Consider the following 26,989-nt stretch of genomic DNA (forward strand, 5'->3'; position numbering starts at 1 on the left):
AGGTTGCTACATTACCGTCTACGATCACCAGCCCTCTACCACTAGGTCGCGAGTTCGAGGCCTACGTGAGCAGTTGCCAGCTGTAGGTACTTGTCGCTGGTTGGTGGAATTGCTCCGGGAACTCCGGCTTTCCTCCGCCACAAAAAAACTGGCACGTCCTTAAATTTACGAAAAACACAAAACACAAAATGATAGAAAAAAAAAGAAAAAAAATCTATGCGCACTTAACTCAAATCTATTACGATTTATCTTCTTCTTCCTGTATAAGTTTGCACTGGCGCATGACAAGTACGGCTAAAAACCTTCTGACAGTATTTACAATTAAAAACTGGATAAAACTGTGGCATAAACTTTCCTATGTTTATAAGCTTATTTCATTCACTAGTATTATGTTAGTGAAAACATTTATTCGTTTCGTTCGTTTCACTAGAGACGTATATGATACAGATTGGCAACTCACGCAGATCTCGCAAAAACACTTATGATCATATTGTTCCGGCAGTGGAAATAAGATATGTATAAGTCTCTGGTTTCACAATTTGAACAAATCCACAGGTGTACAAACAGAAACAGTAAGAAGAAACAGGATGGACAGTATGTGAACATTACATTGTTAAAAGATTTTCAATCTGGTTTGTTACTAATTTTTAGTGCTGTGACGATATATCGCGATATTTCGGATACGGTACGATACACAATATTTTTTGGGGATGTTACGATACACATACGATATTTTCATGATTTTGCCGTTACTGAAACTAGTCTTCTCATATTGGTTCCAACATGGCCAGCTCCAGCTCGGCATCACGTCGAAAGAGGTAAATTGTGTAAAACTTTGAAGTCATGGCTTTTTCCAGTTGTAATATATTAAACTTTGTAACGTAACTTTTCTCTGTGCTTTTACTGTTACTATATATATCGTGATACGTATCGTAGTGTGACCACTATCGTGATAAGTATCGTATCGTTATGTTGATGTATTAATGAAACCCTACTAGTTTTATCAGATAAATACCAATGCTGAATCGTTATGAACCTACTGTACATGTTTATAGGAGAGGGGTGTATTATTAAGTTATGTAGTATAACCTGTGTAAACCGGTCCCTGTCTTGTCAGAGTCCTCTGTGTACTGGCATTTGTATCTGTATCTGACGGCATCTCATCCTGGCGTTTACATTCATTTGATCCTGACATTGTTTGACATTGTTTAACCCTTGCTTAACCGAACCCTCTGGAATCCAGCTTTACTGAAGTAGTTCAATATTGGTAAAAGCGTCCGTCTAGAGTTCGGAGGTCCCGGGTTCGAATTCCGGTCTGGCCATGTTGCACGTTCTCCTCCCATGTTGCAACTAATTTGATACAAAACAGTTGTGTATAAATTGCAAAAATTAAATTCGTGTACTCGATATGTTCATTACTTTAGGTTTATTCGATCAAATCTCCTATCTTTTGTTCTCCTTTATATCATATATATTTACTGTATATGTTAAAAGTACACACTAGTATTTAAATTGTGATACTTAATTTGCATGTAACGTTTGTAATGTAGTAAAAACCTTGTACAGATTTGTAATCAAAATATTGAAAATAGAAAATAATAAGCAGCCCGTAGTCGTTGTCGGAGAAAATGTCTCCAGGGCATCATTCATGATGTGCATGTCAAATAATCGCTTTGGGAGATACGTTTAGCAATCATGATAATATTTACTCGCGAGTCACTAAACTATTGTCCAATATCTAAGGAATCAATCAACTCGTGTGCTGACTGGCATTCCATTTTGTTAGCAATTCATTTACGTTTAATCACGTGTAATAAAACAATTCCAAATAAGGTCACTAATTGCTTTCTGTATGAAATATCATAAGGAGGTAAACAAATCAGTCTGTAATATCAGCGAATAGTTCATATATTTGTTTAGGTGAGATACATTGTAATCCGGATATTTTCCTTCACCGTACTCCGAGTCAGTGACTACTGCGATTTCAAGTGCGTGCGCAATCTAATGTGTTCAATGCATCACGTTGTGGGCTTACTTCCACTTGTCGGATAGGATCCATAGTGAGGAGACGGACTAAGTGTTAGGAGTTCAGGGTACGGATAGGACCACCATGATGCTTGACGATGTCGGATAATATCATAGTGGACTGGTTAAAATCCGTCAGGTTGGAATTATACACGCAGGCGTTTTTAGATAATGGTTATGATGAGCTAGAAGTGTGTAAACAGATTGGTGAAGCCGATCTTGATGCTATTGGGGTTCACAACGGGGTTCATAGAGAAATCTTACTTCAGGCTGTCACCAGACTCCGAGAAGAAGGTGGCACGTCAGTTTATTTTACATTAGAAAACACAGATGTTCAACAAAAAGTTGTGAAGAATGGTTCGGAACAAAGTAAGAGTGTTAAATTGGGGACGAGAAGTGCGTCCTCCCGCCGAGGGCTCCCAAAGACTGCAGAGGATGTCCCCTACAAAACACTGGAACAGCTGAGGAAGTATGTCGGGGACAAATTGGTCAAGGATGGCATTGACCTCGCGTGTCCTCCTTACGTCAAACCGGTAATTACTAACTGACTTATTTAGCTCGACAGTCTCACACACTTTGACAGTATAGTGTATTAATATTACAGCAGCATACATGTTGACAAGTGTTTATGTTAGCTTTAATTAGAGCAGTTCCTTCTCAATCTTCTATATGCTATAATCATTTGAGACTTATTTCAGGGCTGGGGGACCAAATCTTGTGCCCCCCCCCCTGATACATAAAAAGTATAGGTCCAAGGTATGTGCTATTGGAGAGGATGGTATATTTATGTTGTCACAAATTTTCCTGATTACACAGGGTTTTGTTTACACAGGTGCTCCTGACAGTGTATGCTTGATAATATAGGTAGTCAAGTTTAACTGTTAGATTTAAAAAATATTAATTGGTTAATTACATTAGGAGTTAAAGAGAATGTACCCCAAAGTAGACTGGGTCTGGCTATGTTTTAATCTGGAGCATTAAGACAACATGTTTGTTGTGTCGAGTTCATAAATCATAGCAGGAGAATGTTAACTGCTTTGTTTGGCCAGCCAGTGATATACAGACACTTGTCATCGACAGGAGCACATATAGGGTGCTGGTGTGTTTACTTACGTGGTTACATTTATATTATGAATGCTATGACTTACAATTAAACAGTCTCAGGATTTAAATAAAATAAATTGATTTCTATCTATGTAAATATATTTATAACTACAAAAAAATAATCTAAACATCATTTTCCCCAAACAAGCTCCTGTTTAGTTCTACATATAATATAGATATATTGATTATTCTTTACACAGAAAATAAAATTAGATATAAGTTAATGAAGTGCAGTTAAATATTCATCTCTTCCAGAAAGAAATTGATCAGTAGACTTGTAGAAATATATCATTGTGCATTAATTTTCTGACAAAAAACTATCTAAACCTGTATAGGGTTATTGTAATTTGATAAAAATTTGCCACTACTGTTAGAAAAATAAAAATTACAAATATTTTATAACTTGTTATTACTGCAAAGAGGTACAAAAACTACATTCATGTAGTATGTTATTTAAGAATATTATAATTTCTCGCTGATCTGGTAGTGTTAGCCATTATTTCAGTGATCACAATTATTGTAAGAAATTTAACTGTCATTTCAGCGAGAAATCTTTTGTTGTTGGGTGTCCATGCCTTGCACCATTGAATCATAAAAGTCATTACAATTTTAAGTTCTATTTTTAACCTAACAGAAAGGTTTCTCATTGTTATATTCCACATTGCCGAAATATTTCTCTTAATTCATACTTTTCTTCAAACTATGTCCAGGTGTTAAATTGATTAAAATTTAAGAAAAATGGCCGAATAAATGATGTTAGTGGATGTCACACACTATTAAACTGATATTGATCTGTTGTGTACATCTGCCTTAGTTTTATTGGATGTTTTACGTACATCTTATCAGTATTTTTATTCAATAAAAAGTATGAAACATTTTAGAGACAGGTGGAGCACTATCACATTTAAACGTATGATAAGGAATTAACAATTGAACGAGTGAGGTGGGTGGCTTCTGATGATAAATGGATATGTCTCACAGGGCAAAGTGTGGAGGTAGTAAGTGATACCGACCCTTTAAACACTTTAATTTGTCCTCCTCCTGACGTCTGCCCATTGTTGGCAGCTACAGGTGTATACTACAGGTAGTGGAGCGGCATGTCTATCTGTTATCGACACATTACCTGTCAGAGGTAAAACAGTCATTCGCTAAGGTGTGGTAGCCAGCACAGTTATAATTACATGTATATAAAGCCTACTGTTTATTGTAAGATGTTAACTCTAAATTTTGTATTTGATTTGGATTTTGTGTTCACTGGCTACAGATAACCTGTGTAAGATAGCAGTAAGGTACTGGGTATACCCACCTTACCTACCTCTGACTTACTTATACAGTGTATTGATAGACCCAATAAGGACTACGGTTTACATATTACACACACAGCCCCCTCCCCCTCCTTGTCAACCTTCTTGTATATAACCTGTGTAAGATAGCAGTAAGGTACTGGGTATACCCACCTTACCTACCTCTGACTTACTTATACAGTGTATTGATAGACCCAATAAGGACTACGGTTAACATATTACACACACAGCCCCCTCCCCCCTCCTTGTATATAACCTGCACTGCCTCTGTCCCAAATACCGTTGTCTCCCTAATCTACTTTCCATATTCGTCCTATAGTAGTGCAATACTGGCATGTGTCCAGTGATAAATATATACGACAACATAGAGCCATGAATGGAGGGGAGGGACTGATTATGAATGATGGATGTACTATACAGGTAGCCCCTGTACACTAATTCCACTTAGGTGGAGTGGATTCTTTGCTGGGTGTACTACGGGTAGCCTCCAGGGAGTATAGGGGTGTACCTTTCATGGGTTAAACTTGCCCTTCTCTGTTCCTTTGGTAAAGGGTCTCTGTATGCTGGGTGTAATAGCTACAGGTAGTTCTTGAGTTTTGTGTACCTGGTGAACTACTCTCCCCCCNACTGTCTGTGCTACAGGTATGAGACTGTTCGTTAGTGGTCAGTAGGGGGTGTACAGGTAGTGGTCAGTAGGGGGTGTACAGGTAGTGGTCAGTAGGGGTGTACATACAGATAGTGGTCAGTAAGGGTGTACATGTAGTGGGGGTTTACAGGTAGTATACATAGGTGAGATGGACAACACATTTCGCCAGTCAATACACTGACATCATGTCAACTTGTTATATAATATACTCCTGTGTTTATCATTGATAAGAAACCTATATATCTTAGCTTGCTCTGTATTCTTGTTTGTGGATCAACTATATAGAAATATACACAAACTTTACAGTTTGGCTTTCTGTCAGAACGAGGGCATATTTTCGAGTCAGAATGGAGCCTAAGCTTCTGATGATAACCCAGTACACTTTCATCAATATGTTAACATGTGATGTTTGTTAAATAGGTCTGGTTCAAATACTCACAGATACAATGTAATTAATGAACCAATATAATTGGAGAATTATTGCAATAATGTAATGCTTTGCTAGAGTTTTACTTTGGTACCTATAGTGTAGAGCCTGTGTAGTGTGTTTTAATGGTTGGTGCTGTATTTCACTGGTCTGCAGAATGGGTGTTACCAGCTATAACTAGTCCATTACTGTGGGCTAATGAACTTGTTAGAATCCGCCTTGATAGCATCCCCCTTACCCCCTCCCTCTCCCCTCCCCCTCGCCTTTCTACCACCACAACCACCACATCTGGAGCTCACTCCATCTGTAGACCTATTTACTGCATTACTGCATTTTGTTTACATGTAATAAGCTGGTGGTATTTATCTTAATTTACTTGTAGTGTGGCTATTAATTTGTGTTGGTGTGGGAGAGACACCCCATGCTGTTATGTAGGTATATAGCTCAGTAGTAGCATTGCTTCTTCTGGGTAAAGTCTAACATTATATAAAGTTAGTACTGTAATATATTACCAATCTATCTAGCATCACAGTGTTTTCATCAAAAGTTACCCGTTTTCACCATTATCAATGGAAGCATACAAATTCTTGCTTGTTTCTACTTGCAGTAAAATTTCATATTTTTGTATGCCTGTTCAAATTGATTACCCGCAATTGTAATTAGACAATGTCAGTGTACATGCATGTCAAAAAAAGATTTCAAGACCATTATATCACAATCAATGTTTCGTGTTGCATTCACTGTGCAATATATATATGATACTGATTAACATACATGTCTATTTTGTATACTTCAAAACTCTGCGCAGTAAACAAAACCTAACCAACACTCCTAGAAATGATCGAAATGGTTTGTCTAAAACTGGTAAAATAAGGTTCACTCAACATCATGCAAGTACAGGAATAATGGATAGTTGTTTAATTTCTGCATTCAGATTACTGTTGTATTTCATACCGTTCTCTGGTGCCTGCACATGAATGGAGTGGTATAGTGTAGGTACAGTTTTACAGCTCTGAGAGCTGGCCAGGTCTAGGCGTGTTTATATGTTTGTACCAGTACCAGACACCAGGCACATGTTCATCGTTACCGTAACTACAGACTAATAATCTAGTAAAATGTTGGATGGTCAACTTGATGAGTTCTGAAAGCTCTATAAGCTTACAACGACAACAGAAGTAAAAAAAGAAACATTAATTGTCCATACAGAGATGTCTTTTGTAATGGACATTATACAGATTTATTGATCACCAATTTCATTTTCTTGTGGTGGTTCAATTTGTAGCTGACATGGAATGAAATGTGCATGTCATTATTATTTGACAGATTTGAAATTTGGAATCTTAATATTTTTTATGTTTGACTATGGGAAGTGGATTTAAATTTTTGATTTGCTGCAGACTTTGTGTCTATGACCAGTTGTAATTGTGTTTGTGTAATACACAGTGGGGAATACTGGAATAATGCTGGCCTCATTCTTTCTCTCTCAGCATTACACAAAAGACCTGATCTGGGTTTGTCAGTGTCTCGGAATATTCATTTGTTATGAGGGTAGATATTAAAAAGAAGATGATATATGGAATAGAATGTTGACTCAGTCTCCCAACTGTGAGGCTATAGGGGAGATAAATAAAGGCAGTGACATGTCGCTGTGATCCTTACATCAAAGTGTCCCTGTACTGTAGGGTTGGACACCCCACAAGGTCTACCCTCCTCTGGTGCCACAAGTCCTGGCCCATTGTCAAATTATAATACCAACAGGTACATCTGTTAGCAGGTCTATGTAAATTGACAGTTTGTGAGTATTGACTTGAAGTTGACTTGTGGAGACTTTTGTTGACTTTTCACACTGGTAACAGTGACAGGTCTACTGTACCATGTACAGGTAGCTGTAGGTAGCTGTATATAGCTGTATATATAGCTGTATGTAAGGTGATAACCCTAATACAGTTTATATGCTGATAAATATTCACAGTATTTAATTGTGACATGGTTTAGTGTCCACTTACATATTATCAATAGTTCAATATGTTTGGCAATTTATATATAATAGTTGTGGTTTTTGCTGTATATATATATCAAGTTTGACCACAAATTCACTAAATTGTCAATTTTAATATTCTGTTACGGTACATGTGTATATGTATGTTATTACCAAAGCCACCCCTACCTCATAGTATACCTATTACTGGATCAACTAGAGGGGATTTGATTGAGTAAAGCCAGTTTTTCAATCTTTTGCAGTATTCATTTTCCTGTTTGTCCATAAATCCAATATTTACAAGAATGTGTAGAACAAATGGCCCCCAAATCCATCAAAATTAAAAATCTGCAATAGAACTTTCAAACGACTGTTTATTTAATTTTGAATACTTCCCCAGTACTATTATGTAACCATTTATTTTTGTTTTCAATTTTGGCTGCCATAGTGACCAGGTCATATTTGCATAAATTATTGAAATTTGATTATTCAGTCAATTTTGACAGGTTTTCACCTAGTTTTTTCTCTTAGCTACCATAGAGCGCACTCTTGAACAAACTTTATATTTCTCCTACAGATGTATTACAGGTGCCTACACATTATCCTTTGATATGAAGTTTGTTCAAGCATGTGCTCTATAGTTTCTAGGAGAAAACTATGCAAAATATCACAATATTCACTGAATATTCAATTTTTTCTAATTTATTCAAATTTGAACTTGTTACCATGGCAACATTAATTAGAAATATAAATAATTATTTTCATAATAGTATTTGGGAAGTATTCAAAATTAAAGAAACAGTCATTTCAAAGTTCATTTAAAGGTTTTGAATTTTGATGCATTTGGGAGCCAAAACAGGCCCAAACCGTACACAGTCCTTTAGATCAAGATTTGGTTTAAAGTGTGTATGAATATATTCAATAATTAAGCTGCCAGCATTCCCATTATCTTGCTTGCAATGAGAATTTGAAGCTATAGGGAACTTGAATTGACAAAGATTAGTTCTGTGGAACTTTTCATTACTGGGATGAAACTTAAACAATATTGCATTTTACTTTTGTTTTCCAGGACAACTCAGCATGTCACAGCAGTCTGGCTGCCTTAGCGGTCAAGTATACTGACCAGCTGAAAGGCTCAAGCCTCCAGGATGTGTACCGGTGTTTGGAGGAACTATCAATGTGGCGAATCAAGGGCCCTCACCACTACTACTCAGTAAGTTTCTACCTCTAATATGGACTTAGCTCAACATTTCATTTGAGGAAGCTAGTCTATACATCTCTGTTATTGAGTCTACACCTCTTCTATTGAATGCCCACCTCTATTTAGTTGATGTCCATTTCTACTTTATCATCAGTCCCCACCTCTTCTGTTTAGTAAATTTCCATCTCTACTATTAACTCACCTCTGAAGACACATTTGAACTCTTCCAATTCAAAGGTTGGATTGCATTATGAAATTTCAGTGGTGAATGAGTTAAATCAGTTCCCACCTCTACCATTGATTAATTAGTATTGACCAATCAGAATGGTACTTACTGTATTCACTGCATTCAAAGTCTCAGATCATCTGTTCAGATGCTGATAAACTGATTGTAAAATACATGGTTGTTCAGAATTATGGTGAGTAGTCCACTTGAAATAGTTTACAGACTTATTTGTCAAGTTTGATATGTCATTAGAATACGGCACTAAGTTTATATCAATTCCCACACTCAGACTTTTCCATGCAGAAACATGTGCATCGTTTAAGTCAGTTTGTAGTAAATAGAACAAATAATGATTTTCCCATGGAATACATCTTACACTCATAGCCTGGTGATAGGACAGAATACGCCAATATTTTTTGGCTCATACTTTGCACTTGTGAAAAATTAAATAATTCTGTTACTTGTGAAATATATATAGCATTCATAAGAAACCATAAAAAGGCTTAAGCCTAAATTAACTATTGAGTAACTCAAATCTCTGCTGTTCAGTCAGAGCCTCTACATTTTAATAACTTTTAATTAACAGTCAGTACAGTTGGAATGGTTTTTGTTTCATAGTTAAACAAAATCTGTAGTGTATTCAAAATTAAAATTCAATCAATCAAAATTTCACATTAATTAAAATTTCATTTCGGGCAGAAAATAAAATTGAAAAATCAAAATAATCTTAAGTGGATGTTTGACAGCTGTAAATGATGATGACAGTATCAGTTGTTGTGTAGCCCAGCATCAGGACCCAGTCTGCCTGTCTCCCTACCGGTCCACCATATCCACCTGACTGGCCCCACCGCACTGGGGAATCAGTAAAGTACAGTGCGGTGTCAATTAATACATGCTCTTTGATGCACTTATTTACCTGTGTACCTTTTCTACAAAACAGGAAAGCTGTACTTGTTATGTTTTTGGATCATTTATCATGATCAGAATTTACTTTTTGCATACCCTCAATTAAATAAAACAGAGCACAAACCTGATGCTAAAGCTGGGGATTAGATATATTGAGGTCAGATTTATAACGAAAAGTGCACTTGAATAAGGTCATACATAGCAACAAGTTCAAATGTTCTAAGTAACTAAAGAATTAGCATTTCAAGGACAAACACCCAAGTGATGAGGATTTAAAGATGAAACTGCTCCATTTTGATGATTTAGAGATGGGAGTGTTGCCGTATGATGATTTAGAGATGAGAGTGTTGCCGTATGATGATTTAGAGATGAGAGTGTTGCCTAATGATGATTGAGAGATGAGAGTGTTGCCGTATGATGATTGAGAGATGAGAGTGTTGCCGTATGATGATTGAGAGATGAGAGTGTTGCCGTATGATGATTTAGAGATGAGAGTGTTGCCGTATGATGATTTAGAGATGAGAGTGTTGCCGTATGATGATTTAGAGATGAGAGTGTTGCCGTATGATGATTTAGAGATGAGAGTGTTGCCGTATGATGATTTAGAGATGAGAGTGTTGCCGTATGATGATTTAGAGATGAGAGTGTTGCCGTATGATGATTTAGAGATGAGAGTGTTGCCGTATGATGATTTAGAGATGAGAGTGTTGCCGTATGATGATTTAGAGATGAGAGTGTTGCCGTATGATGATTTAGAGATGAGAGTGTTGCCGTATGATGATTTAGAGATGAGAGTGTTGCCGTATGATGATTTAGAGATGAGAGTGTTGCCGTATGATGATTTAGAGATGAGAGTGTTGCCGTATGATGATTTAGAGATGAGAGTGTTGCCGTATGATGATTTAGAGATGAGAGTGTTGCCGTATGATGATTTAGAGATGAGAGTGTTGCCGTATGATGATTTAGAGATGAGAGTGTTGCCGTATGATGATTTAGAGATGAGAGTGTTGCCGTATGATGATTTAGAGATGAGAGTGTTGCCGTATGATGATTTAGAGATGAGAGTGTTGCCGTATGATGATTTAGAGATGAGAGTGTTGCCGTATGATGATTTAGAGATGAGAGTGTTGCCGTATGATGATTTAGAGATGAGAGTGTTGCCGTATGATGATTTAGAGATGAGAGTGTTGCCGTATGATGATTTAGAGATGAGAGTGTTGCCGTATGATGATTTAGAGATGAGAGTGTTGCCGTATGATGATTTAGAGATGAGAGTGTTGCCGTATGATGATTTAGAGATGAGAGTGTTGCCGTATGATGATTTAGAGATGAGAGTGTTGCCGTATGATGATTTAGAGATGAGAGTGTTGCCGTATGATGATTTAGAGATGAGAGTGTTGCCGTATGATGATTTAGAGATGAGAGTGTTGCCGTATGATGATTTAGAGATGAGAGTGTTGCCGTATGATGATTTAGAGATGAGAGTGTTGCCGTATGATGATTTAGAGATGAGAGTGTTGCCGTATGATGATTTAGAGATGAGAGTGTTGCCGTATGATGATTTAGAGATGAGAGTGTTGCCGTATGATGATTTAGAGATGAGAGTGTTGCCGTATGATGATTTAGAGATGAGAGTGTTGCCGTATGATGATTTAGAGATGAGAGTGTTGCCGTATGATGATTTAGAGATGAGAGTGTTGCCGTATGATGATTTAGAGATGAGAGTGTTGCCGTATGATGATTTAGAGATGAGAGTGTTGCCGTATGATGATTTAGAGATGAGAGTGTTGCCGTATGATGATTTAGAGATGAGAGTGTTGCCGTATGATGATTTAGAGATGAGAGTGTTGCCGTATGATGATTTAGAGATGAGAGTGTTGCCGTATGATGATTTAGAGATGAGAGTGTTGCCGTATGATGATTTAGAGATGAGAGTGTTGCCGTATGATGATTTAGAGATGAGAGTGTTGCCGTATGATGATTTAGAGATGAGAGTGTTGCCGTATGATGATTTAGAGATGAGAGTGTTGCCGTATGATGATTTAGAGATGAGAGTGTTGCCGTATGATGATTTAGAGATGAGAGTGTTGCCGTATGATGATTTAGAGATGAGAGTGTTGCCGTATGATGATTTAGAGATGAGAGTGTTGCCGTATGATGATTTAGAGATGAGAGTGTTGCCGTATGATGATTTAGAGATGAGAGTGTTGCCGTATGATGATTTAGAGATGAGAGTGTTGCCGTATGATGATTTAGAGATGAGAGTGTTGCCGTATGATGATTTAGAGATGAGAGTGTTGCCGTATGATGATTTAGAGATGAGAGTGTTGCCGTATGATGATTTAGAGATGAGAGTGTTGCCGTATGATGATTTAGAGATGAGAGTGTTGCCGTATGATGATTTAGAGATGAGAGTGTTGCCGTATGATGATTTAGAGATGAGAGTGTTGCTGTATGATGATTTAGAGATGAGAGTGTTGACGTATGATGAGATAGAGATGAGAGTGTTGCTGTATGATGATTGAGAGATGAGAGTGTTGACGTATGATGATTGAGAGATGAGAGTGTTGCCATATGATGATTTAGAGATGAGAGTGTTGCCTAATGATGAAATAGAGATGAGAGTGTTGCCGTATGATGATTTAGAGGTGAGAGTGTTGCCGTATGATGATTTAGAGATGAGACTGCTCTCTGGATGATTTAGAAGTTAGACTGCTCCCTTGTGATAATTGAAAAAAATCAGTTTGCTTCCATCATATTTTGACTACACTACACGTTTTGGAGTAGATGTATGAACATCGGTAAGATATAAATCTGTGTATAGCCAGACGGGTGTGATGTACTGGTGCCTGCTCCAGAGTCCTACTCAGACTGGTAGCCTAAGGACACTTGTTCTTCGTTAGATTATTGGTCCTGAAGGGTACAGAAGATAAATTGACCACTATAGGAATTGATCACTATGAGTTGGAGACACTTGTGCTGCAGTAATGCATTGATTTGTGAGTGAAACCCTATACTGCAGTTTGTCTGGGTTTGTCCCTAATTGACCATGTGTCACGCTGACCCCATCAGCCGACAGGGGCCAAATAAAACCTGATCCTGTCCTACAGGCTCTAGCAGATACCCATTTTATCCAATTGTCCATTGATTTGGTTTCCATCTCCTATTTCCATTGCCCAATTTGTTCCAGGAAGAAAAAAAACCCCAGAAATTCTTATTTCATGGTATGTTGGTGTGGCTTTTCCAAGTTTGAACCAAGGCAAGCAGATATAAAGGACACAGCTGTGTAGCATTACTCTGGCCATTGGTGGGGGGGCTGTCTCCTCGTGCCAGACTCTTGTAACTTAAATCTATCGATTCATCAAGTTTAATGATGGGGAAAATTAAATACCCTGACGGATAGATCAATACCTGAATTCTTTATGTGGAATTTTTTCTTCATGGCCTCTATGAAATATATTGTGGGTTACATCTCGATGGATCTCTGGGTGGGTATGATATACATGGGGAATTAACTAGGAGGAATATTATGAAGGGCTTTGCATAAAAATTGCCATATGTTGGAGACAGTAATAGCAGCAGTGTAGCACTTTGTACGACTACCTGGTACTTAGTTGTGTGTATCAATTATTGACGGCACCCCTCCACCAAGGCACACTATTTAGTGTATAAAGGACAATTGATTTTCTCTGTTCTCTATAAATATGCTGATGTTGTTTCTTGGCAGCATTTGATCCAAATCTTCTTATATACACGTAAATACTTAGCCTGGTGATACTTCTCCAAAGGTCACTCAGGGTATTAAACCCTGTAAAGGTCAGAAAGGGATATTTGTCAGAAAAGGATATATACTTTCAGACATATGTTGCATTTTATTGTTGTACAAAATAACTATGAGGACTGATGTACATGTATCATAAGCTATCATGAGGTGTAGGGTATATATTAGTCATTGGTACCCTACTCTACTGGTAGGTCATTTTAGGACTGTTGTACATGTACCATAAGCTATCATGAGGTGTAGGGTATATATTAGTTGTTGGTACCCTACTCTACTGGTAGGTCATGTTAGGACTGTTGTACATGTATCATAAGCTATCATGAGGTGTAGGGTATATATTAGTTGTTGGTACCCTACTCTACTGGTAGGTCATGTTAGGACTGTTGTACATGTATCATAAGCTATCATGAGGTGTAGGGTATATATTAGTTGTTGGTACCCTACTCTACTGGTAGGTCATGTTAGGACTGTTGTACATGTATCATAAGCTATCATGAGGTGTAGGGTATATATTAGTTGTTGGTACCCTACTCTACTGGTAGGTCATGTTAGGACTGTTGTACATGTATCATAAGCTATCATGAGGTGTAGGGTATATATTAGTTGTTGGTACCCTACTCTACTGGTAGGTCATGTTAGGACTGTTGTACATGTATCATAAGCTATCATGAGGTGTAGGGTATATATTAGTTGTTGGTACCCTACTCTACTGGTAGGTCATGTTAGGACTGTTGTACATGTATCATAAGCTATCATGAGGTGTAGGGTATATATTAGTTGTTGGTACCCTACTCTACTGGTAGGTCATGTTAGGACTGTTGTACATGTATCATAAGCTATCATGAGGTGTAGGGTATATATTAGTTGTTGGTACCCTACTCTACTGGTAGGTCATGTTAGGACTGTTGTACATGTATCATAAGCTATCATGAGGTGTAGGGTATATATTAGTTGTTGGTACCCTACTCTACTGGTAGGTCATGTTAGGACTGTTGTACATGTATCATAAGCTATCATGAGGTGTAGGGTATATATTAGTTGTTGGTACCCTACTCTACTGGTAGGTCATGTTAGGACTGTTGTACATGTATCATAAGCTATCATGAGGTGTAGGGTATATATTAGTTGTTGGTACCCTACTCTACTGGTAGGTCATGTTAGGACTGTTGTACATGTATCATAAGCTATCATGAGGTGTAGGGTATATATTAGTTGTTGGTACCCTACTCTACTGGTAGGTCATGTTAGGACTGTTGTACATGTATCATAAGCTATCATGAGGTGTAGGGTATATATTAGTTGTTGGTACCCTACTCTACTGGTAGGTCATGTTAGGACTGTTGTACATGTATCATAAGCTATCATGAGGTGTAGGGTATATATTAGTTGTTGGTACCCTACTCTACTGGTAGGTCATGTTAGGACTGTTGTACATGTATCATAAGCTATCATGAGGTGTAGGGTATATATTAGTTGTTGGTACCCTACTCTACTGGTAGGTCATGTTAGGACTGTTGTACATGTATCATAAGCTATCATGAGGTGTAGGGTATATATTAGTTGTTGGTACCCTACTCTACTGGTAGGTCATGTTAGGACTGTTGTACATGTATCATAAGCTATCATGAGGTGTAGGGTATATATTAGTTGTTGGTACCCTACTCTACTGGTAGGTCATGTTAGGACTGTTGTACATGTATCATAAGCTATCATGAGGTGTAGGGTATATATTAGTTGTTGGTACCCTACTCTACTGGTAGGTCATGTTAGGACTGTTGTACATGTATCATAAGCTATCATGAGGTGTAGGGTATATATTAGTTGTTGGTACCCTACTCTACTGGTAGGTCATGTTAGGACTGTTGTACATGTATCATAAGCTATCATGAGGTGTAGGGTATATATTAGTTGTTGGTACCCTACTCTACTGGTAGGTCATGTTAGGACTGTTGTACATGTATCATAAGCTATCATGAGGTGTAGGGTATATATTAGTTGTTGGTACCCTACTCTACTGGTAGGTCATGTTAGGACTGTTGTACATGTATCATAAGCTATCATGAGGTGTAGGGTATATATTAGTTGTTGGTACCCTACTCTACTGGTAGGTCATGTTAGGACTATCATACATGTATCATAAGCTATCATGAGGTGTAGGGTATATATTAGTCGTTGGTACCCTACTCTACTGGTAGGTCATGTTAAGACTGTTGTACATGTATCATAAGCTATCATGAGGTGTCGGGTATATATTAGTTGCTGGTACCCTACTCTACTGGTAGGTCATGTTAGGACTGTTGTACATGTGGTATAAACAATATGTTATACAACAGTTGTAATGATTTATTGATGCCTTGGGAGTTGAATAACACCCACCTATTGTGGTAGAAAACAAATTTTTAGGTTACCTGAGACAAAGTCTCAAGTGACCTATTGCGATCGCCTTTTGCCCGGCGGCGTCTGTCGTCCGTCGTCCGTCGTGTGTCCGTAAACAATTTACATTTTCGACTTCTTCTCCAAAACCCCTGAACCAATTTCAATGTAATTTTTGCAGAAATCTTCCATGGCCAAAGGTCAACTAAAATTGTGAATTGTATGGTCCCCAGCCCCCAGGGGCCTGAGGGGCGGGGCCAAAAAGGGTGCAATTGACTAAAATTTCAAAAACTTCTTCTCAAGATCCAGATATGGTAGAATCAAATACTCTTCATAGATGGAAGGGTCTTAAGGTGCTTTACTAAAATTGTGAATTTCTTGACGCTGGGGTCTCATGTTTCCCCCTGAGGAGGGGGTAAACTTTACTATAAATTATATAGGGAAATCACATTTTGGACTAACATTTGTTTAATTGCCATTGGAAGTAATTCAATTTGAGTTAGCATTATCAGTATTGGATAGCAGTTTGATGGTATGCACATATGAGCCCTGACTGACCCCCCAGGCTGATGGGTGGGGCCAAAAAGAGTTGAATTGACTGAAATTTCAAAAATCTTCTTCTCAAGACCCAGATATGGTAGAATCAAATACTCTTCAGAGATGGAAGGGTCTTAGGTGCTTTACTAAAATTGTGAATGATACTTTGAATATTACATGTTGATAACTTGATTGGAATTATAACCCTAAGTTGACAGTTTGATACTTTGAAAATTTTGAGCCATCCCTACCCCCAAGGGCTGTAGGGTGGGGCCCAATGGAGTCTGTGTGCTAAATTTTCGTCATTTTCCTTGCTTAGAATCAGAGGTGCTAGTTTCAAATACTTTTCACTCTTAAATCTGCATGCTAGATATTGAATAAGGTGGTTTTATTGTCACTTTGAATAATATTTCTGTTCATGTTAAAAACAAAAATCAACTCTCTGTATAAATATATCAGGTGACCGTTAAGGCCCACAGGCCTCTTGTTACAACTTATACTTATCACTCTTGTTGGCCCGGATGTTATTGATAAATTATACTTGACACTCTTGTTGGCCCGGATGTTATTGATAAATTATACTTGACACTCTTGTTGGCCCGGATGTTATTGATAAATTATACTTATCGCTCTTGTTGGCCTGGATGTTATTGATAAATTATACTTATCACTCTTGTTGGCCCAGATGTTATTGATAAATTAAACTTATCACTCTTGTTGGCCCGGATGTTATTGATAAATTATACTTAACACTCTTGTTGGCCTGGATGTTATTGATAAATTATACTTAACACTCTTGTTGGCTCGGATGTTATTGATAAATTATACTTATCACTCTTGTCGGCCCGGATGTTATTGATAAATTATACTTAACACTCTTGTTGGCCTGGATGTTATTGATAAATTATACTTAACACTCTTGTTGGCCTGGATGTTATTGATAAATTATACTTAACACTCTTGTTGGCCTGGATGTTATTGATAAATTATACTTATCACTCCTGTTGGCCCGGATGTTATTGATAAATTATACTTAATACTCTTGTTGGCCTGGATGTTATTGATAAATTATACTTATCACTCTTGTTGGCCCGGATGTTATTGATAAATTATACTTATCACTCTTGTTGGCTCGGATGTTATTGATAAATTTATGTTTTGTTTGACAGATTCACAGGAAGACATGTATTGATAACATAAAATGTGGAAGGTAGTATATAGCATTAAGGGAGATAATTCATAATAAGTCACATACAGTTATTATCATTTGTAATGTAAGGTAGAATATACCTTAAACTCTACACTATGAACTGGTATATTGTGTAAAGTGGAATATATTTGTAACTCTTAACACTTTTAAGTGTAAGATGGGATATATGTGAACTATTCCACAAGTCATGGGTATGATATACATGTAGCATTCATGGCCAAGCATGAAATATATTCAAAAGCAAAAGTCAGATACTATAAGTATATAAATATATGCTGCAGAATGTTGGCCCAAGGTATGCATTTCTTATGTTGTGTCAGTAAGTCAATGGGATTATATAATCCAGTACACTTCTGTATTATAGACATTACTATGCACATTCCTGCTGGAACTACCACACACAGGTAACTCGGGTTAAACTTGTCACACACAGGAGGCAGGAGTCCTACATTTGCCCCATTATCTAGAATTACCAACCTTACAAAATTCCATTCAATGTTGTTAAAGGAGAAACGAAAGTGAGATAAAGATATCACATATTAATTTTCAGCTAATTGTCATGATGATTATGCTATATTTGTAGCCAGGTGATATGTTGTGGTGTACGATAGGAGATATGATGTGTGCTGAAGGTGATATATAATGTGACCTTATATTACAACCCTTGTAGCTCTACACAGATCCTACAGACCTTATATCCCTCAGATCACTACACAGATCCTACAGACCTTACATCCCTCAGATCACTACACTGATCCTACAGACCTTACATCCCTCAGATCACTACACAGATACTACAGACCTTACATCCCTCAGATCACTACACAGATCCTACAGCCCTTACATCCCTCAGATCACTACACAGATCATAAAGACCTTACATCCCTCAGAACACTACACAAATCCTACAGACCTTACATACCTCAGATCAATACACAGATCCTACAGACCTGACATCCCTCGGAACACTACACAGATCCTACAGACCTTACACCCCTCAGATCACTACACAGATCCTACAGACCTTTCATCCCTCAGATCACTACTCAGATCCTACAGACCTTACATCCCTCAGATCACTACACAGACACTACAGACCGTACATCCCTCAGATCACTACACAGATCCTATAGACCTTACATCCCTCAGAACACTACACAAATCCTACAGACCTTACATACCTCAGATCACTACACAGATCCTACAGACCCTACATCCCTCAGATCACTACACTGATCCTACAGACCATACATCCCTCAGATCACTACACAGATACTACAGACCTTACATCCCTCAGAACACTACACAGATCGTACAGACTGTACATCCCACAGATCACTACACAGATCCTACAGACCTTCCATCCCTCAGATCACTACACAGATCCTACAGCCCTTACATCCCTCAGAACACTACACAGATCCTACAGGACTTACATCCCTCAGATCACTACACAGATCCTACATACCTGACATCCCTCAGAACACTACACAGATCCTACAGCCCTTACATCCCTCAGAACACTACACAGATCGTACAGACTGTACATCCCACAGATCACTACACAGATCCTACAGACCTTACATCCCTCAGAACACTACACAGATCCTACAGACCTGACATCCCTCAGACCACTACACAGATCCTACAGACCTTACATCCCTCAGAACACTACACAGATCCTACAGACCTTACATACCTCAGAACACTACACAGATCCTACAGACCTGACATCCCTCAGAACACTACACAGATCCTACAGACCTTACATCCTCAGAACATATAGACAGACCTGACAAATATATCAATGTTATCAGGTTTCTAACGATTGAAAAAGAAACCATATTTACAAAAAAATAGCCCTTTTGAATAAGGCGTTCTTTGGGACTTGAGTTTTGTACAATTAGAAAAGAAAAAATGCAAATTGGAATCTATGTAATTATGTGTCATTATGCACATGTTGTAAATTTGATAAATAATGAGCTTTCCTTTATGCACAGTTAATTGTAGTATTGTGGTAACAATTGTACTTTATAACACTTAAATGATACAGCATTGTACAGAACATTCTACATAATAGTGTATAGTACGTAAGACAGCAGATGACAACGACAGGACATATCGGTGTACTAATTCTCATATTGGTGCTAAAGGGTGACAACGACAGGACATATCGGTGTACTAATTCTCATATTGGTGCTAAAGGGTGTTTGTTTTGTATAGCTTATCCGTACAGAAGGTGTTAAATAAAACTTTCAGCAGAAATGAAAGCTTGCAATAATAAGAATTTCCATCATTTTCAGCATTAATAATACTGTATATTGTGACTGTCTGCTACAGAGCGTTGCTGTCAGGCTGATTTACATTTTCTCCACATTGAGATATGTGGACTACATTTATGTTGGTGAGTTATGGGGGGGCCATGTGCTTATATTGGAATTCCGATCTAGCAAAGCCTACGAAATTGCTCTAGTGTAACCTTGTGCTCAACGAGGCACATCCACCTGTGACCTTGGGTCACAGTCAGCGATTTAGAGAAGTCTCACAGGTGATGTAGGAGATAAGACTGGTGTTGATTCAGGGTGTACAGTTATCTGTCTAATCAGGTACGATAATAACAGGATCCCTCCACTCACTTACTGGGCTGCCCCTATGGCACAACCATTTCAATTATACATTTTTCAGATCAAAGAAATTTAAGAGGGTGTGTGTGACTTATAATTGGTGTAGCTGTAACAAAGTGAGTGTTTTAATTAGACAAATTGTGTCCGTTCTCATACATAGTCCACAGCTAACACTCCTGTCCTTAGTGTCCCCTTGCGTATAGCAATGTATAGGCCCTCATGACCTATTTTTATTTGGGGGGGGGGGGGGGGGGACGACTTGGTTTGTTAGTACTATACAAAGTGTGACAAATTATGAAATTAGAAATAGTGATTTGTTAAAGAATCTCTGTGTACATATACTTTCTAGAAACTTCCAAAGTTTTTATTTTCATGCAGCAGCCCAATACATTTCACTTTTGTGTTTTTATTCGCGATATTTTAAAAATATAATATAAATGCAAATAGTTTCCATTGGGGAAACTACGATAGGAATTATTCACATTTGGTTCCTTTGCCAATCTCACAGTTTGCATGTGTTTTCAGTCAGCTGAATACAAGACTCCGGTTTACAGACAAATTGTGTCTGCTATTTACAAATTGATGATTCAAGACCTTGTGAAAATACATAATGCAAAATTTTGTGTGCAAATCAGTATAATTTTTCACATAAAAAACCAGTGAATGATTTATACTACTTTTGAGATTGTGTGTTTGTATAAGTGTGCCAAAGGGAATAGATATCAGTTCTTAGCCACTGATTGAAATAGACTAGAAGTATCTCTAAGGCCAGCCAGATAAAATGGAGATGCATGCATTCAGGGCATGCATAGCCAATGTGCCATGTGCATTGTTTTCTGTAACATGCAAGTATATAGTGATAACACAGTCTACAGTGATAACGTAGTCTACAGTGATAACACAGTCTAAACTAGGAGTGACATCTCCTGAACTTGTGGGCTATATTGTTAATGCGGCAAGAAATTGAAAATTCATCATTCTCACAAAAAAAATCTAAAAAATCAATAGTCTGCAATTCGTTTTCATTTTAGAAAATAAAAATATGTATGAAGGAGGTGATAGCATATTAAAGTGACTAGAGTTTTGTAGTCATGTGAGGGACCCAAATGTATTCCAGAAACTGCAGGCGTCTCCGATACTGTCTATTCCTCCGGGTACCCACTTCTGATACAATCCGCAGGTCTCCGTGTATACAGCAATGCTAGGCAGGCAAGGCTGTATGAAAATTCAATTATTTCATACCACAAGAATTGACAAGTGAAAATGTTCCGCAGCGCTACCTTTGGTACTGCACAAGTCAGGTCCTGGTTTCACACAATTCAGCTTTGCAGGATAGTATCTGCAAGTTTTTTTTATTTAAATATGAAATAAAAACAGAGTTCAGTTGTGAAACAGTTTATTTTCTCCTTAAATGATGATCATAATGGGGGAAATTACGAGCATTTCTATTAGACAGACCTATATATTTTCATTGTAAATATTGAATGTTTCACTAGCCCAGCTTCATTCAACCAGCCCCGGGCATTGAGCTAGTGGAATTATACACCCTTGTAGATATCGAAACTTATAGTCAGCAATAAACAGGATCATTTCTTAAATTCACCTTGTGTAGGCCTTAACAAAATAGTCTAACTAATTTGAATACTTTTAATATGTTTAGTAGTATTTTATGGAGTGAAGTATATGTATGACTGTGTCGCGAGTAACCTTGGTCTAGTGACAGAACCATCCTGTCGCGAGTAACCTTGGTTTAGTGACAGAACCATCCTGTCACAAGTAACCTTGGTTTGGTGACATAACCATCCTGTCGCCATGAGTAACCTTGGTCTGGTGACAGAACCATTCTGTCGCGAGTAACCTTGGTTTGGTGACAGAACGATCCTGTCGCGAAGGACCCTTGGTCTGGTGACAGAACCATCCTGGCGCGAGTAACCTTGGTTTGGTGACAGAACAACCCTGTCGCCAGTAACCTTGGTCTGGTGACAGAGCCATCCAGTCGCGAAGGAACTTTGGTCTAGTGACAGAACCATCTTGTCGCGAAGTAACCTTGGTTTGGTGACAGAACCATCCTGTCGCCAGTAACCTTGGTTTGGTGACAGAACAACCCTGTCGCCAGTAACCTTGGTCTGGTGACAGAGCCATCCAGTCGCGAAGGAACTTTGGGCTAGTGACAGAACCATCCTGTCGCGAGTACCCTCGGTTTGGTGACAGAACCACCCTGTCACCAGTAACCTTGGTCTGGTGACAGAGCCATCCAGTCGCGAAGGAACTTTGGTCCAGTGACAGAACCATCCTGTCGCGAAGTAACCTTGGTTTGGTGACAGAACCACCCTGTCGCCAGTAACCTTGGTCTGGTGACAGAGCCATCCAGTCGCGAAGGAACTTTGGTCTAGTGACAGAACCATCCTGTCGCGAAGTAACCTTGGTTTGGTGACAGAACGATCCTGTCGCGAAGGAACCTTGGTCTGGTGACAGAACCATCCTGTCGCGAAGGAAACTTGGTCTAGTGACAGAACCATCCTGTCGCGAAGGAACCTTGGTCTGGTGACAGAACCATCCTGTCGCGAAGGAACTTTGGTCTAGTGACAGAACCATCCTGTCGGGAAGGAACCTTGGTCTGGTGACAGACCCATCCTGTCGCGAAGGAACCTTGGTCTGGTGAAAGAACCATCCTGTCGCGAAGGAACTTTGGTCTATTGACAGAACCATCCTGTCGGGAAGGAACCTTGGTCTTGTGACAGAACCATCCTGTCTCCCTGTTAATCTTTCTTATTACATTTACATTTAAGAAACTGATTCTTTATAAACTTTCAGTTGCAAGTGATGTTTTCAATAAGTTGTGATATGAGATATTCTAATCTGTGTTTTATATGTGTTTTAGTTATGATTTTGTCACTGAAATAGTATCTGAGCATGCACCCCACCACTGGAGTACAGAGACCAAGGTTCCTTCCCGACAGGATGGTTCTGGTGACAGAACCATCCTGTCTCCCTGTTAATCTTTCTTATTACATTTCCATTTAAGAAACTGATTCTTTATAAACTTTCAGTTGCAAGTGATGTTTTCAATAAGTTGTGATATGAGATATTCTAATCTGTGTTTTATATGTGTTTTAGTTATGATTTTGTCACTGAAATAGTATCTGAGCATGCACCCCACCACTGGAGTACAGAGATGATGAAAGGCTTGATTACAATGTACTGGGCTCCCGCATTCCTTGATGTGCATGTCTCACACTTATGATTTATGTAATACCATCTATCTACAGCCAGCTGTACAGAGGAGTTGGACCTGGATCAAATGTGTGTGGTGACAGTCTGCTGAGGAGTACTGTTCATATCTCCACACTGTGTTAACTGATGCTGTGTTGGCAGTCTTCTAAGGTATCACAAGCTGGTGTTCTGTCAAGCCTTGTTATACAGCCAGCACTGATCCATTCTGCCAGTGTTTTTTGGGACAGATGTTCCTGTTTATGCTCTGGCCATTTTATGGAGTGTTACCCTTGTTTCACCTGTCTGTCCCATCCTGATAATTAGGTGTCAGTGCTATAGGGATTTTTCTTAAATCTTAATATATAGCTCAAATATAGGAAAATCTTGAATGAATTTGTATTTTAAGATTCAGGACAAAGGCCAAGGTCACCAGTATTATTTATAGAATTTTGTAAGTCAGTTCAGTGTCATTGCTAACAACTTTTTCTTTGTGCATTTTTATCAAACTTTATACAATTACAAAGTTTGAGAATACCTCAAGGTTCCAAGGTCAAGGGCAATTTTATTACTATAATATATAGGAATTGTCAGGCAGTGACGTTACATTTGCAATGGAAGGGGTACATTCATACAGACATTTTCTAAGATTAAAAATATCCAGCCATTCACTGTCCAGTCATTTTAAGCATGGATTGTAGATAACCTAGAGCTTGACCATCGTTATACCAGCCTGGACCTAAATATTCAGATTCCAGCAATAGAATATTGATAACTGTATAAGTGTAGTTACCCTATATATATAAGGTCTGTACAATAACCTTAGATAACAGACCCTATATCCAGGGTTACTATACAGATCATATATATCCAGGGTTACTGTACAGATCATATATATCCTGGGTTACTATACAAATCATATTTATCCAGGGTTACTGTACATACCTATATCCAGGGTTACGGTACAGATCTATATCCAGGGTTACTGTACATATCTATATCAAGGGTTACTATACAGATCGTATATATCCAGGGTTACTGTACAGACCTATAACCAGGGTTACTGTACAGACCTATATCCAGGGTTGCTTTACAGACCTATATCCAAGGTTACTGTACATACTTTTATCAAGGGTTGCTATACAGACCTATGTCCAGGGTTTCTATACAGACCTATATCCAGGGTTACTATACAGATCTATATCCAGGGTTGCTTTACAGACCTATATCCAGGGTTACTGTACATACTTTTATCAAGGGTTCCTATATAGATCTATATCCAGGGTTACTGTACGGACCTATATCCAGGGTTACTACACAGACCTATATCCAGGGTTACTGTACAGACCTATATCCAGGGTTGCTTTACAGACCTATATCCAGGGTTACTGTACATACTTTTATCAAGGGTTGCTATACAGATCTATATCCAGGGTTACTGTACAGATATATATCCAGGGTTACTGTACAGATCTATATCCAGGGTTACTGTACATACCTATATCCAGGGTTACTATACAGACTGATATCCAGGGTTGCTATACAGACCTTTATCCAGAGTAACTGTACAGTCCTATATCAAGGGTTGCTATACAGACCTATATTAAGGGTTTCTATGCAGACCTTTATCCAGGGTTACTGTACAGACCTATATCCAGGGTTACTATACAGATCATATATATCCAGGGTTACTGTACAGACCTATAACCAGGGTTACTGTACAGACCTATATCCAGGGTTGCTTTCCAGACCTATATCCAGGATAACTGTACAGACTGATATCCAGGGTTGCTATACAGACCTTTATCCAGAGTAACTGTACAGTCCTATATCAAGGGTTGCTATACAGACCTATATTAAGGGTTTCTATAAAGACCTATATCCAGGGTTTCTATACAGACCTATATCCAGGGTTTCTATACAGACCTATGTCCAGGGTTTCTATACAGACCTATGTCCAGGGTAACTGTACAGATCCATATCAAGGGTTGCTATACAGACCTATATCAAGGGTTTCTATACAGACCTATGTCCAGGGTAACTGTACAGACTGATATCCAGGGTTGCTATACAGATCTTATATCCATCGTTGCTATACATATCTTATATCCATCGTTGCTATACATATCTTATATCCATGGTTGCTATACAGACCTTTATCCAAAGTGACTGTACAGACCTATATCAAGGGTTGCTATACAGACCTTTATCCAGGGTAATTTTGTGCAGACCTATTTCAAGGCTTTCTATACTGACCTATATCAAGGGTTGCTATACAGACCTTATATCCAGGGTTGCTGTACAGACCTTATATCCAGGGTTGCTATACAGACCTTATATCCAGGGTTACTGTACAGACCTATATCCAGGGTTGCTATACAGACCTTATATCCAGGGTTACTGTACAGACCAATATCCAGGGTTGCTATACAGACCTTACATCTAGGGTTACTGAACTGTCCTTATATAAGGTCTGTAAAATAACCCTGTAAATCCCTAGACATAAGGACTGTACAGTCACCTGTATATAAGGATGTAGATATGAGGATTTTATAGTATTGTCACTTAGGCTCACACAGGTCCTCTGCTTGATCTCAGTGTACTGTATGCGATCTGTGACTTGGCAAAGTTGGTGATGTTTATATATGGCACCAGAACAAATGTTATTTAGCACTGTAACCTTCTTATCATAATACACTCCTGTTGGCTCATTCATTAGAAAAGTTGGCAGAGATTTCCAAATATCTCGGAATTGTATATGTCAGAGGTCATGATATGTTACCTGTATGTGTGTGTAAATTATACAGAGCCAGTGTTCAAAGGTATAGCTGTTAGTTATACAGAGTCAGTGTTCAAGGTTATAGCTATTAGTTATACAGAGTCAGTGTTCAAGGTTAAAGCTGTTAGTTATACAGAGTCAGTGTTCAATGTTATAGCTGTTAGTTATTATACAGTTAGAGTATGGGGTTGATGGATATAGCAAGTTTCTGGTGTCCCGAGACCAGGTCTATTTCCCGAGGCGAAGCCGAGGGAAATAGGCATGGTCAAGGGACACCAGAAACTTGCTATATATGCCTCAACCCCATACTTTAACCGTTTTATTATACCGATACACACTGGAGAGATAGTTTTAACTAGAAAATATTTGTAAACCATAAGCTGTATAGCTTCACGTCCCAAATACCCTTTTGATGGCAATGGAGCCAAATGCTTACGAGTTCGGCAGCAAGCTCCGCCCACCTCGCGCGTCACTGCCGAGTTCGGTAACAAGCTCCGCCCACCTCTCGCCTGATTGGCTCGGCGGAAACACCCGAGTGTAGGTGTGTTTTAGTTCACAGACTAACACACAGGACTAAAACACACTCAGGCAAAAGTGGGGATATATTCGATTTAACCAATTACTTTTATATAGAGTAAATAAAGTAGAGGTGTAATAA

General features: G+C 38.4%; 1 protein-coding gene across 4 annotated transcripts in view; it reads left to right on the forward strand.

Moving 5' to 3' along the window:
• Positions 1–2,014: 2,014 nt before the first annotated feature.
• The window catches only part of LOC110459442 (SAM and SH3 domain-containing protein 1-like), a 115,868-nt gene continuing 90,893 nt past the window's right edge, over positions 2,015–26,989 (forward strand). For all 4 annotated transcript variants that reach the window (XM_021511696.1, XM_021511697.1, XM_021511699.1 and 1 more), the window contains exons 1-2: positions 2,015–2,558; positions 8,554–8,697. In XM_021511696.1, coding sequence (XP_021367371.1) covers positions 2,124–2,558; positions 8,554–8,697 — 579 coding nt within the window. In that variant the 5' untranslated portion in view covers positions 2,015–2,123. The remainder of the gene's footprint in view (positions 2,559–8,553; positions 8,698–26,989) is intronic.

The sequence above is a fragment of the Mizuhopecten yessoensis genome, unplaced genomic scaffold, assembly GCF_002113885.1.
Source record: "Mizuhopecten yessoensis strain PY_sf001 unplaced genomic scaffold, ASM211388v2 scaffold10067, whole genome shotgun sequence".
In the NCBI taxonomy this organism is placed as follows: domain Eukaryota; kingdom Metazoa; phylum Mollusca; class Bivalvia; order Pectinida; family Pectinidae; genus Mizuhopecten; species Mizuhopecten yessoensis.